The sequence below is a fragment of the Gopherus evgoodei genome, chromosome 9 (genome assembly GCF_007399415.2).
Source record: "Gopherus evgoodei ecotype Sinaloan lineage chromosome 9, rGopEvg1_v1.p, whole genome shotgun sequence".
NCBI lineage: Eukaryota > Metazoa > Chordata > Testudines > Testudinidae > Gopherus > Gopherus evgoodei.
This window is the reverse complement of record NC_044330.1, coordinates 88,981,896-88,995,212: the sequence shown is the minus strand read 5'-3', so window position 1 is coordinate 88,995,212 and position 13,317 is coordinate 88,981,896. Positions and strand designations below refer to the sequence as shown.

Below are 13,317 nucleotides of genomic sequence, written 5' to 3'. Positions count from 1 at the left end.
CCTTATGCTTTCATTTTACTACAGTCTTATTCTATAGCCTGTTGACTGAAATTCTTGAACAAGTTTTTGAGCCTGGTTCACCCACAGGCATTTATTTTTGTGATTCAGAAAATATATGATTTTTCCAGTTTTGTTTAAACAGGCTTCACTGTACAAATAAGTCAGTTTCAAAAACTTCAAGTTGATAGTGTTTCTTTGTCAACCGTTTAGGCCAGTAGTGCCCAACCTTATTACACAGGTGGGCCATGTAAGCCTAAGCACAAACGTGTGAGCCAACAGATTGTTTTGTATGTATTTAGATTGTTTCTATGTATGGTATTGTCTATTTAAAAACAAATAAAGAAATCCAGTGCATAAAGCATGTATCAGCATTATAGAAAACAGGAAAAAAAACAGCATAGAACACATAAAATGATGTAAACCTGATAACAAAACACTAATGAATCATCTGTTACTATATTGTGTTGAAGCAGGCTGCAGGCCTTATGAAATGCTCTGGTGGGCCATAGGTTGGACACCTCTGCTTTACGCTATTAAAAATTAAAAAAAAAATTAATCCAGTCATTCACCGCAAATGCTGTTCACTTTTTGCAGCAAATTCAGCTTGGTCAATGAAATTAGACAAGGTATTTACACCTTCTGGCTGTTTTAGATTCACACAGTTAAAGTTACAAAATATGCAAGGAAAATGATCTGAATTAATTGAAACTTTAAAAAATCATAACATTTATATTAATCTTCGGTTTTATGAATAATTGCTTTTACAAAGTTGAATAAACATGAGTGCCCCTTCACTGGGATTTATATGAATTCTCATTGAAGAAAGAATTCACTCCTTTGTAAAAATGTTATTATGTAACTCCATTATCAAGAAAAAGATGGAAATCTAATTTTGACCATTTTAACTAGGAAAAAATCCTGTAACTAGGTAATTTGAACTCTTCAAAAGAGAAATTACAATGTGAGATATGCACCTGGAGAGAACACTCATACTAAACAAATGTGTTGTTCAAAGGGGGAACAGTATATGGCAAACTTACTTCAAGCTTTCATTCTATAATCTGAACTTTATTGTCAGGTGTAGGTAGTGGCAGTGAAGGTGGAAGAGGCAAAGCTGGAGCTAAGCTCTTCCAGGACTTCCAGATGTTAAGCAGAATCTGGACTCACCCTTGGTGTTTGCAGCTGGACTATATTAGTAAAGAAAATAAGGTAAATTAGATATATCAAAATACATACTTCTGCCTCTATTGAAAACTTTCCAGATAAGACATGACAAATGTTAGGTAGATTTTTGACAAATTAATGGAAATTTCTGTTGCAGTGGGGCACAGTGATTTTGCTGGCTCTTTTAATTATGGCAAGAATTTCTTTTTTCTTGGAAATTTTGTCGTCATTAAAACATTTTGAAATGTTGATCTCTCACTAACTCTTCATTTGTTTAAATGAAGAATAAACAGATGTTTAATTGAGGCTTCAGTCCAGATGATGGTACTTAATAAAATCTGTGTTTTAAGAATATTAATTTTGTTTTTCAGGGCTACTTTGATGAAGACAGTTTGGATGAGTTCATAGCTTCAGATTCAGATGAAACTTCAATGAGTTTAAGCTCTGATGATTATGCTAAGTAAATTGACCTTTTCTGTGTGAAACATACATGCTTAACTTAAATTCTGTTCGATTAATTTCTTTTCTTTGAAAGTAATGAAAATTTAAGCAATAATTGGGGGGGGTTGTTTTTTGCTTTGTTTTTTTTTTACTGTTACAGCTGTTGGATCTCTCACCCGCAGATTTTTAAATAGTGAACGTACAATGTTATGTTTTTAGGAAAAAAAAATCCAAGGGGAAAAAAACAAAGAAAGAGAGTAGCTCAAGTGAAAGTGGAAGTGATAATGATGTTGAAGTGATTAAAGTCTGGAATTCAAGATCTCGTGGGGGTGGAGAAGGAAATATAGAGGAACTTGCAAACAACCCTCCATTGGCTGTAAAGTCAGATGAAGGTGAGTGTAGTGCACAAGTAAACCAGGATGTGATGCTGCATCATTTTGAAGAAAGGTGATCTTGACAAGGCTGGGAATTAGTGCAGTCCATGGTTATACTATGCCTGGTTACAACTGATGAGTCCTCAGTTCAATAAAGCCATTCTCCCCACCAATTCCCCTCCCCCCAAACAAACCCTAATATAGATACACTTGTAATGATATATCTTTTAGAAAACAAAGGGCAAATCAGCCTAAGGTGCGTTTGTGTTGTGACAGAGCAACTAACAAATAATTGTGTTTTTCTTTTATTTTTGAGCAAAATGCCCATTCTTGTAAAACTGAAGGTCGATTCAGAGTAGAATTCAGAGGTGAACAGTGCTGCTGGATGATAGAGAAATGTGATACTTTTCACCTCTTCTAAATGGGATCTCTGAGGAAATCTGAACAGAAAGATTAATGACAACAATATTCTACATAATTCATTGATGCATCTGGAATTTTATTTGAATGTTGAGCTAGCAGATGGCTGATTGGGCTAGAATAAGGTGGCTGTTTTGAGATTGTTGTTCATCCTGCATACATCTGTAAACTTCACTTTCAAATAGTTTTTAAATAATCTTGTTTTCTGTTTCTGCTGAGTGATGGGAATCATTTGTAAGTGAATCTTTTATATATAGATAATATATATAGGAATATATTGCCAGCATTAATTTATAATAATAAAAAGGAGATAATCTGTCATACCATTTCTTACTAATCACAAATCACTCCAGTGTTAGTGGGTAATACTAAAGGTTCTACTATCCATGACCTCATCTAACTTCATATACATAGTTTTAAAATGGATGCTTGGTACAGTGTGAGTTTGAGGAGGCTTTGCCCTGTTTCCATCTTGCTTCAGATATAAAAGGTCTACCTGCACTGTAGACTGCTGTGAGTGTGTCTCCTGTGTGCAAATTCTGGAATGAGATTAAGATGGGAATAGATATGATCCCATCGCACAAATAATTATAGGCTTGTCCCCTTGCACATACAGGTATCATTTTGAACTAAGTGGCTCATTCACTGGCATTTGACTCATCTGGATTTATTGGTGGATCTTGGATTGTGTCCCAGGTCTTGTCTGAAAGGATGGGATTCAGTAACATAAGGGATGAAGGCTGCCTTTCTTTCCTGTCTCCACTTCTCTTCCCACACAGGATCTTCCTGATTTCTTCCAAGAAAAAGTTGATAAAATACAATGTGACCTTCCTCTGCTAGGCTTGACTTCTCTTCTCTTCCTATAGTTCTCTCCTCCTCCTCTCTCAAAGACACAGAAGTTTCTCGTCTACTGTCCTTCTCAAATTCCCCAGTGACCCCATGCCCTCCCATCTCCTGCTCACCTACCCATGTTCTCATCCATTTCCTTACTCTTCTCCAATACTCTGACTCTCCTGTTTTTTTTCCCCTCACAATTAAAGCGTACTTCAGTTTCTCTCATCTTAAACACACCTTTGATCCCTTTGCCTCTCCAGCTACTGCCCCCTCTCCCTTCTTCCTTTCATCTCTGATTTCTTGAATGTGCTGTCTACAGCCAGTGACTGGGGTTCTTCTCCAGTCTATCTTCTGACCCTTGCATTCCACTGAAACCACTCTTACCAAAGTCTGTCTAATGACCTTTTTCTAGCCGAAGTGCTGAACTAATACTCCATCCTTGTCCTCCTTGAACTGTGAGCTGATTTTGACACTGTTGACCATGTTCTTCTTAAAATCTTATCTTCCCTTGGCTTCCATGACACTGACCTTTCATAGTTCTCCTCCTTCTCTGATTTGATACTGTCAAAGTTAGAATCAGGACTCACAATTTGTCAGACCACTCTGTTTATTAGCACAGCGCTCCGCCAATAACATTCAGAATATGTGAGTGGCCATGCAAGGTCCAAACAGTCTTATTTATACAGATAAAAGAGCAGGAATTAGACAAAGGGACAAAGAAATCAAAACAGTAAAATTCACCTGAGGCACAGCATGCATATCCTATTTCCTTACTAACTGTTATCGATCTAAGGCTAATGCTTCACCAATTGCCCTTAAACGGTGCAATTGTTCTATGTTAATGTCTGTATTCCTGACACCTGGTTGCAACATTCCAACAATTTTGCTTAAAGGTACAGACAACATTTCTTTAATCCTTTCTATTCTTACTATATAATTCATTCTACTTTCACAATACTTCAGTATGTCCTTTGGAGAATTCTCCTCGCCCCCAACCCCCTTCCAATTTTTTGTAGTATTCCTTGTTTGCCTTCGCTTCTCCCTGTACACCTTATTTCTCCTAGGCCTGGTCCACACTACAGCGTTAAATCGATTTAAACAGCGTTAAATCGATTTAACGCTGTACACGTCCACACTACAAGGCACTTTAAATCGATTTTAAGGAGTCTTAAAATCGATTTCTGTACTCCTGCTCAACGAGAGGAGTAACCCTAAAATCGATATTACTATATCGATTTAGGGTTAGTGTGGATGGAAATCGAAGTTATTGGTCCCATTCTTTTACTGAGCTACCCAGAGTGCACCGCTCCGGAAATCGATGGTAGCCTGGGACCATGGACACACACCACCGAAGTAATGTGCCCTAGTGTGGACGCGTAAAATCGATTTTATAAAATCTGTTTTATAAAATCGATTTTATTAATTTCGATTTTACTCTGTAGTGTGGACGTGGCCCTAGATCTACCTTTACTCCAGATCTGCCTCCTTCTGTCCAAACTAAAATCTCCGCCTCTCTCGGAGATGGATGTCTCGCATCTTGATTTCTGCAACGTTCTTTTCTGTGGCAGTGATGAATGTAGTCTTGCCCTTCTCATATATATCCATTCAAAATGCTATTGTAAAGATACTTTTCCTTGCCCATCACTTTGACCATGCCCCCCATCTTTGCATTCCTCCTCTAGCTCTCCTTATGCTTTTGCATCAAACATAAGCTACTTGTCCTCTCTTTTAAAGGCTCTTCACAGTCTATCCTCACCCTACCTATCCTTACTCATTCACTATTGAGATGTCAACTCCTGCTTTCAGTCAGCCCATGCTTCCAGCCTCCATCACCCACTTGTTAAATTTTCAGACAAGGGCATTTTGCACATCCTCCCATGCTTGGGAGGACCTCCCTGTAGACTTTCTCAACACCTACTTCATCATACTCCTTCAAAACCCTCCTTAAACACTCCTTTGTCATGGGTACAAAATGCTTAATGATGGTTAGGCTGCTGCTGTGTTGAAACCACTGTCTAGCATGCTGACCAATATTGTCTCATAGTTTCTTTGTACTCCCCTTTTTGTTTGTCCCTCTGTTGGGCGCAGGGTCAGGGGCCACACCATGCTTGAGGTAAACGCTGCTGAGAGCCTGATTCCCCTCCCGCTCTCCAAATCTCTCATCCTCATCCCAGAGCCTGCACCCCCAGCTGGAACCTGCATCCCTTCCCACATCCCTGCCCCAGCCCTGACCCCGTCCTGCCCTCCGAACTCCTCGGTCCCAGCCCAAAGCACTCTCCTACACCCCAAACTCCTCAGCCCCAGCCTGCACCGCCACCCCAATTTTGTGAGCATTCATGGCCCGCCATAAAATTTCTATTCCCCAATGTGGCCCTCGGGCCAAAAAGTTTACCCACCCCTGATATATACATTGGCTCTTTCATACACTTATGCTGATTTCACAGTCTGTTTAACTTTTTAAAGAAAATTCATATAGCAGCAGTACAACTAAATGTTTTGTGTGATACATACATACTTTCAAAACCGGAAATTTATAGGTGAGACATGCACAGTCTGCATCCTTTACATGCTGCATTGTGTCAGGTATTAACACCAAACAATGTCACTAACATGACTTAAACGCAGCCATACCAACCTACATTATGGACAGAATTCAGCATTTATTTAAAAGTATGCTTAAAAAAATATGTGCAAAGAAATTTTCAAATGAGAGTTCTTTTGCAGGTTAATTTCTTCCTCTGCACTGAAGGAGGTATTTGCAGAAATGTTGAGGATGACTGTTCTGTCATGATGAAGTTACCTTTCAGATAATTTGCTATATGTGGTCTTAAAAGTTGAATGTTTTGAATTAGTATCAAGATAATAGGAGAAAAATATTCTGTATAAGTAAATACTTCAGCAAGATCAAAGTTTTTAAGTGAAAGGTTTGTAGTATAATTCTAATAAATCAATATTTATCACACTAAAGCAAAGAAGATTAAAGGCAGAAACATACAGCACCGTAAGAAGAATTTAGGTAACAAAAGTAAAGTCAGCTCCCGATTCCTGTCTACATTTCAGGATCAAATGATGAGGTTGCAAATAAGTCTTCATGTATATTTGAATTCAACAGTCTTTCACAACAGAGAGCGAGAATACTGATACCCTGGAAGGAGAGCATGCTGTATTTCAAATGGTTCACAACCAGGTGTTGAATGGCAAATCTAGAACTAAACAAATGTTGCTTGTTTTGTTGGGTATGCAGTTATTTTGGCACAGAAATACAGTGAGATACAGACTTTCCTAATTCTCTCTAGCTTGTCAGATTTACCCCTTTTAATCTTCTACATTTTTAGGAAGAGTGACTCAGATGTAAAGTATCATCACTTGCTCAAAGTTTGACTGAAGTCAGTTTATTAAGGTATAGAAGTGGCAAGTTAACTCAACATTTTATGTAAATAGCAGATTAGACAAGTATTTATGATCTCAAGTCAATAACCTTGTGTAGAGTTGAATTAGGAAGACATTTATGTTCCAAAACAAAATGTAAACACTTTGGAGAGAGACTCTGAATGTACTTGTACAGTGCCTAGTGCAAAGGATCTTTCCTGATGAAGGCCTCTGAGTATTACCTCAGTATGGATTTTTAATAATTGTATAAAAATTGTCTCCTCCTTTTGCTTTGTTAGACAACTAAATATTAGAATCCCTTTTCTAGGCAAATATGGATGACACCAATGCGTTTAAAAAAATAATTGTGTTTTGTACTTGATGTTAACTGTTGCAAAAGAAATAAATTCCAAACTCGAGTTTTGATATTACTGCCCTGTATATTGTGCCTTTTGCAAAGAATTTTTTTTTTTAAGTCTCATCATTGAGCTAAGTTAAAACTATTCTCCCCCCTCCCCCCAAATGCAAGAAAATGTATTGTTGGGAGGAATCCTGCATAGCTCTGGTTGGATGGACTAGATAACCCCAAGGCCCAAGTACAGTGTTCTTTCTAGGGTTTGTAGATATATATTTGCTTGGGATTTAAGATCAGTATTTTAAAAGCAGTTATATCATTCTTGTAAAATCTGTGATTGAGTTTTAGGAAGCAAGTATTAGTTGTGGGTGAAGAAGTTGAATGCTACTTTAGGAAAATGGCAGGTGACAGGACTATGAGTTAAAGCAGTACATAACACAGAAAAAGTGTGTGGTAGCTAGTGTCCGTCTGAGGATAACAGACTAGTCTCTTTAATGCCATACTACTAACTGGCAGAACCTTTTTGAAGGAATTAGCATTCTAGATCTTACAACATAAGAATGGCCATACTGGGTCATACCAAACGTCCATCTAGCCCAGTATCCTGCCTTCCAGCAGTGGCCAATGCCAGGTGCCCCCGAGGGATTGAACAGAACAGGTAATCACCAAGTGATCCATCCCATCGCCCATTCCCAGCCTCTGGCAAACAGAGGCTGGGGACACCATCCCTGTCCATCCTGGCTAATTGCCATTGATGGACCTATCCTCCATGAACTTATCTACTACTTTTTTGAAGAAAAAAGAAAATCCTATTATAGTCTTGGCCTTCACAACATCCTCTGGCAAGGAGTTCTGCAGGTTGACTGTGCATTGTGTGAAGAAATACTTCCTTTTGTTTGTTTTAAACCTGCTGCCTATTAATTTCATTTGGTGACCCCTAGTTCTTGTGTTATGAGAAGAAGTAAAGAACACTTTCTTTTTTACTTTCACCACACCAGTCATGATTTTATAGACCTCTGTCATATCCCCCCCGACCCCAGTCGTCTCTTTTCTAAACTGAAAAGTCAGTCTTATTTATCTCTCCTCATAAGGCAGCCGTTCCATACCCCTAATAATTTTTGTTGCCCTTTTCTGAACCTTTTCCAATTCCAGCATATCTTTTTTGAGATGGGGCAATCATATTTGCATACAGTATTGAAGATGTGGGTGTACCATGGATTTATATAGAGGAAATATATTTTCTGTCTATCTTATCCTTAGTGATTCCCATCATTCTGTTCGCATTTTTGACTGCTGCTGCACGTTGTGGATGTTTTCAGAGCACTAGCCACAATGACTCCAAGATCTTTCTTGAGTGGGTAACAGCCAATTTAGACCCCGTCGTTTTATACATATAGTTGGAATTATGTTTTCCAATGTGCACTACTTTGCATTTATCAACATTGAATTTCATCTGCCATTTTGTTGCCCAGTCACCCAGTTTTTTGAGATCCTTATGTAGCTCTTCACAGTCTGCCTGGAACTTAACTATCTTGAGCAATTCTGTATCATCTGCAAATTTTGCTCCCTCACTGTTTTCACCTTTTTTCCAGCTCATTTATGAATGTGTTGAATTGGACTGGGGGCTACCACTATTTACCTCTCCATTTTATTTCTTCCCTTTGTTTCCTGTCTTTTAACCAGTTACCAGTTCATGGGAGGACCTTCCCTCTTATCCCATGACAGTTTATTTTGCTCAAGAACCTTTGATGAGGGACCTTGTCGAAGGCTTTCTGAAAATCTAAGTACACTATATCCACTGGATCCCCTTTGTCCAGATGCTTGTTAACCCCCTCAAAGAATTCTAGTAGATTAGTGAGGCATGATTTCCCTTTACAAAAACCATGTTGACTCTTCCTCCAATAAATTATGTTCCTCTATGTGTCAGACAGTTTTGTTCTTTACTATATTTTCAATCAGTTTGCCCGGTACTGAAGTCAGACTTACTGGCCTGTTGTTGCTGGAATCACCTCTGGAGCCCTTTTTAAAAACTAGCGTCACTTTAAAAACTCTTAAGATGCCAATTTTTAAAAGTCTCTTAAAATCTTTAAAATCTTAAGAAGTTTTTAAACATTTACATTTTAGGAAAAGTCTCATGCCTTCATTTTAAGGAGATTCTTTTTAGCTTATTAGTATTTTTGTTCTACAGGTAAAGCCACATCCTCTTCCAACCCAGGCAGCCCAGCTCCAGACTGGTACAAAGATTTTGTCACCGATGCAGATGCTGAAGTATTGGAACATTCTGGAAAAATGGTGCTTCTGTTTGAAATTCTTCGCATGGCAGAGGAGCTTGGAGATAAAGTGTAAGTCATGTTGAATAATATATAGATTTGTGGAAATTTTTTAAATATACTATTCTGCCTTAGCATTCTTTATTGTCTACCCTTTGTTAATGCTTATTTTGAGCTCAGTGCTGTAGCTCAGTTTGCGTTAGAGATGTGTGTGTTTAACTTATTTTTATCAGAAGAGCGTTCCATGCTTGTCCTGTACTCCACGAAAGACATTCACTCTGTTTTAAAGATCACGATCAGGGTGAAGGAAGAGAAGTAAAGCAAAACAATAGAATAATTACATGTACTGAATGAATTTTAGTGGAAAATGTTGTATATTTCCGTATTTCTCTTTTCAGTCTAGTTTTTAGCCAGTCTCTAATATCACTGGATTTGATAGAAGATTTTCTGGAACTGGCAAGCAGGGACAAAACTGACAAAGATAAACCTGTTATTTATAAAGGTTAGTATAGCATTTCTATATCTTCCAAAACAGTGACAGTGAAGAGAATTTCTTAATATCATTTTCTGCTACAGATAGTATAGGTGTGAATTTTAATCCAATCTGGGGTACACTGATTTTTTTTCACTTAACTGACCTATTTCCAATTCCTCTGGTTTCCCTGCTTGTCACTGGGGATATCTCTGTAGAAAACCCAATATTTGACATATTGTGGTTCAAACTTCTTTTTAAAGAAAAAGTGAAACATTGGGTCTATCTCAAGATGTTGTTTGATTATTGTAACATTCTCTAGAAGGATAAATTTGAGTAAAATTGATTTAATTCTCCAGATGACTTGCCAAAACCAATATAAATAAGTTGATCTTTAGCTAGTTTTTGTATTTTTTGGGACAACACATTGTATAATTTGGTTTAGCATCTGTAATATTTCCATCTTTCCAGCTCAAAATTGTTCTGTAAAATTAATTTGGTGATGGAGGCATCTGCAGAAGGAAGAACTATTTTTTACCTATGAAAGTCATTAAGAAAATTAAACTCCTTAATGTATTTGTTCTTGGATATATGTATGCTAATTCTGTAGTTGGAATGGTATATGGTTGTGTGGACTGAATATGGGCCCAAGTGCCAGGAAGTCTTGCATACTAATCCCACATCTGGCACAGTCTCGCTGAGTGGCCTTCAGCAAATCTCTTAACCTGTCTGTCTGTACCTCTTCTAAAAGAAGGGCGTGATAATACCTACCTCACATGAGTATTATGAGAATCAAACTGAAGCACAGACATTAATCAGACATATAAAATATGATAGGTAAATATTGTTAATTTCAGATGTTAGTTCCATTCTAAACCCTGTGGTCAGCTATGCATATCACCAAAAAAGTACATTTGCTGGTGACGTTTCTCAGGGCTTGTCTACATCACAAAATTGCAGCGCTGGTGAGGGGGTTACAGCGCTGCAACTTAGGAGGTGTACACATCTGCAGGGCATCACCAGCGCTGCAACTCCCTGTTTGCAGCGCTGGCCGTACTCCCGTTTTGTCTCGGGTGTAGAGGATCCAGCGCTGGTGATCCAGCGCTGGTAATCAAGTGTAGACACTTACCAGCGCTTTTCTTGACCTCCGTGGAATAAGCAGGTATCCCAGCATACCTGAGGAAGCGTCTGGTAATCAAGCAGGTCTCCTTCCCCGGTTTGCAGGGGGGTTTGGGGAACGCGAGAGCAAACTGCGGCGAAGCTGGTCTCCTTCCCCGGTTTGCTCTCGCGTTCCCCGAATCTCCGTGGAAGCAGGTCTCCTTCCCTGCGTTTGCTCTCGCGTTCCCCGAATCCCCGAGCAAGCAGGTCTCCTTCCCTGCGGTTTGCAGTGGGGTTCGGGGAACGCGAGAGCAAACCGCGGCGAAGCTGGTCTCCTTCCCCGGTTTGCTCTCGCGTTCCCCGAACCCCCCTTGAAGCCGCCCAACAGCGCTGCAGTGTGGCCACATCTAACACCACTTGCAGCGCTGGTTGCTGTAAGTGTGGCCACTCTGCAGCGCTGGCCCTATACAGCTGTACTAATACAGCTGTAACAACCAGCGCTGCAAAATTGTAGATGTAGACATACCCTCAGGCTTGGTTTCAAATGTGTGCCTCATTTTTAAATGTATTTGACATGTTGAGGAGGCTATGTTTTATCTAAGATATTTTTTTTCAGATGTTTAATTATTTTGCATTTGATTATCTCAAAAATGGCTCCTTTTTAAATCTTTCAATTTGGCACATTTATAATCTTGAATAAGGGCTGTGTGCTTTGTTTTTGAAATAAAAGTTCTGGATATTTGAAGAGAGCATTCTGAATGGAAACAATAGATTAGTTTCTTAAACTTTGCAAATAGAAACCACAATGTGATACTCTAAATCTTTCTTAATCATTTAGGGGTGTCCAGATGAAGGCGTCCATTACACAGCTAGTTTATTAACCCTTTAAAGAGTATGGATCTGTTACTCAGGTTGAAGGCTGTTTATCACCCTTTTCCTGTGACAGTAATACTCACATTTCAACTTGTCACCTGCACAACAGACTTTAAAATCGTGAAGCCAATTATTCTTTTTTAGTATTTTGTTCATTGTAGATGGAAGACAGATTAAATAGCTAATTCATTCTCAGACCAGAAGAGTTGCTACTCTTTCCCAACATCACCAAATATGGGAGGGCAATTGGTCCGATTGCATGCTGTCTACCCCATCTGCTGTTGATCTTAGGCTGTTGCTACTGATTTCAGGCGTGTGCTATATTTCATATTGTGTATATATATAATATTTTATTCTATTCTGAGCAGATGGGATGTCTGTCTTCTAGAAATAGTGAACGGAAGGTTTAGTAGGGGCCATACAAAATGAAAACAATTTTACAAATGGAAAAATACTGAGTCTGATCCTCATTTTTAAGAGAGGGTTGTTAAACGAAATGACAGTGGTTGTGCTGAAAAACTTAACATTTTGAGATTTTAATCACACACACATTTCTAAATCTAAACCTGCTGCCTTGTGTTGCATTGAAATAGGCTTTTTCATGTTCTCACACATGGAACAAGGTATATTGTATTAGATCATATTATCTTAGTAATGTGTTGGTAGTGTGGATTTTTTTCTCTAACCAGAGATGTATGTGTGTACTGTAGCATTTTGCTTTACACCATCTCCCTAATCTTGCAGTGAAAGACATTTCACATTATTTTTTATATGAATTCATAATAACATTCTTTAAATGTTGGCAGCATGGTGTTGGGCAATTAAATACCAAGTGATACAGGGACTTAGAAATATCAGTATCATAGTTAGCTAGCTAGAAATAGATACATCTCCAGCTGCTCTCTGTTTATATATGTATTTATTGCTCATTGCTGCTTTATTACCTGGAGCTCTGTTGTCCATATAGCAAGCTTCTAAAGAATATTTCCAGTATTTTGCTTCAGAACACTGGTCATCTGTGACTTCTGAGCTGTATATGTCTTGTAGCCTGTCCATATATGGTCTTTGGTTTTTCCTGTTTGTGGTGGTTCTGTTGATGTACAACTAGGTCATCAATTCTATATAGACATCTCTGGCATGACTTAGCATGCAGTTTCTCATAATTCATTATCACTTAGCATTGTTACTTCCTACAAGAGCTGCTCTGATTTTAATCGATGGCCCAGTGGGGTTCATTTTGTGTAAATAAACCTTGACCTCCAGAGAAAATGAAAGGTTAGTTCTAAAAGGGAAGAAAAAAATCTGCTTCTATCAGCTGTAATTTTTTTTACATTTGGCAAGAAGTAGCCATAACTCACAGGCTAATTAAACTCAAGCAGCTGTTCTAAATTTCAGCTCCAAAATGATTATACCTTGACTTTTTTAAATCCCCTTTCAAGCATTTACCTAAGGGGTACAATTTATATGAGAGAGACTACAGCCTAGAGTAATTGAAAACATACAAACTACAAAGATCAATTAGAAAATTAGGGTTACTGGCATAATGCCTAAAGGTTAAATGTAGTTACTTTTTACAGTTAACTTTTGCACTGAAGTTAAACGAGAAATTCACCTGATTTTGTTGCAAATGTGTCCAGACGTCTGGAA

General features: G+C 38.3%; 1 protein-coding gene across 7 annotated transcripts in view; it reads left to right on the top strand.

Moving 5' to 3' along the window:
• Positions 1–13,317, top strand: part of ATRX (ATRX chromatin remodeler) — a 146,602-nt gene that overhangs the window by 94,028 nt on the left and 39,257 nt on the right. For 6 of the 7 annotated variants that reach the window (XM_030575146.1, XM_030575149.1, XM_030575148.1 and 3 more), the window contains 5 exons: positions 1,079–1,209; positions 1,536–1,624; positions 1,825–1,997; positions 9,146–9,299; positions 9,626–9,729. In XM_030575146.1, the coding sequence (XP_030431006.1) occupies positions 1,079–1,209; positions 1,536–1,624; positions 1,825–1,997; positions 9,146–9,299; positions 9,626–9,729 (651 nt within the window). The remainder of the gene's footprint in view (positions 1–1,078; positions 1,210–1,535; positions 1,625–1,824; positions 1,998–9,145; positions 9,300–9,625; positions 9,730–13,317) is intronic. The other variant, XM_030575153.1, reaches the window with a different exon arrangement.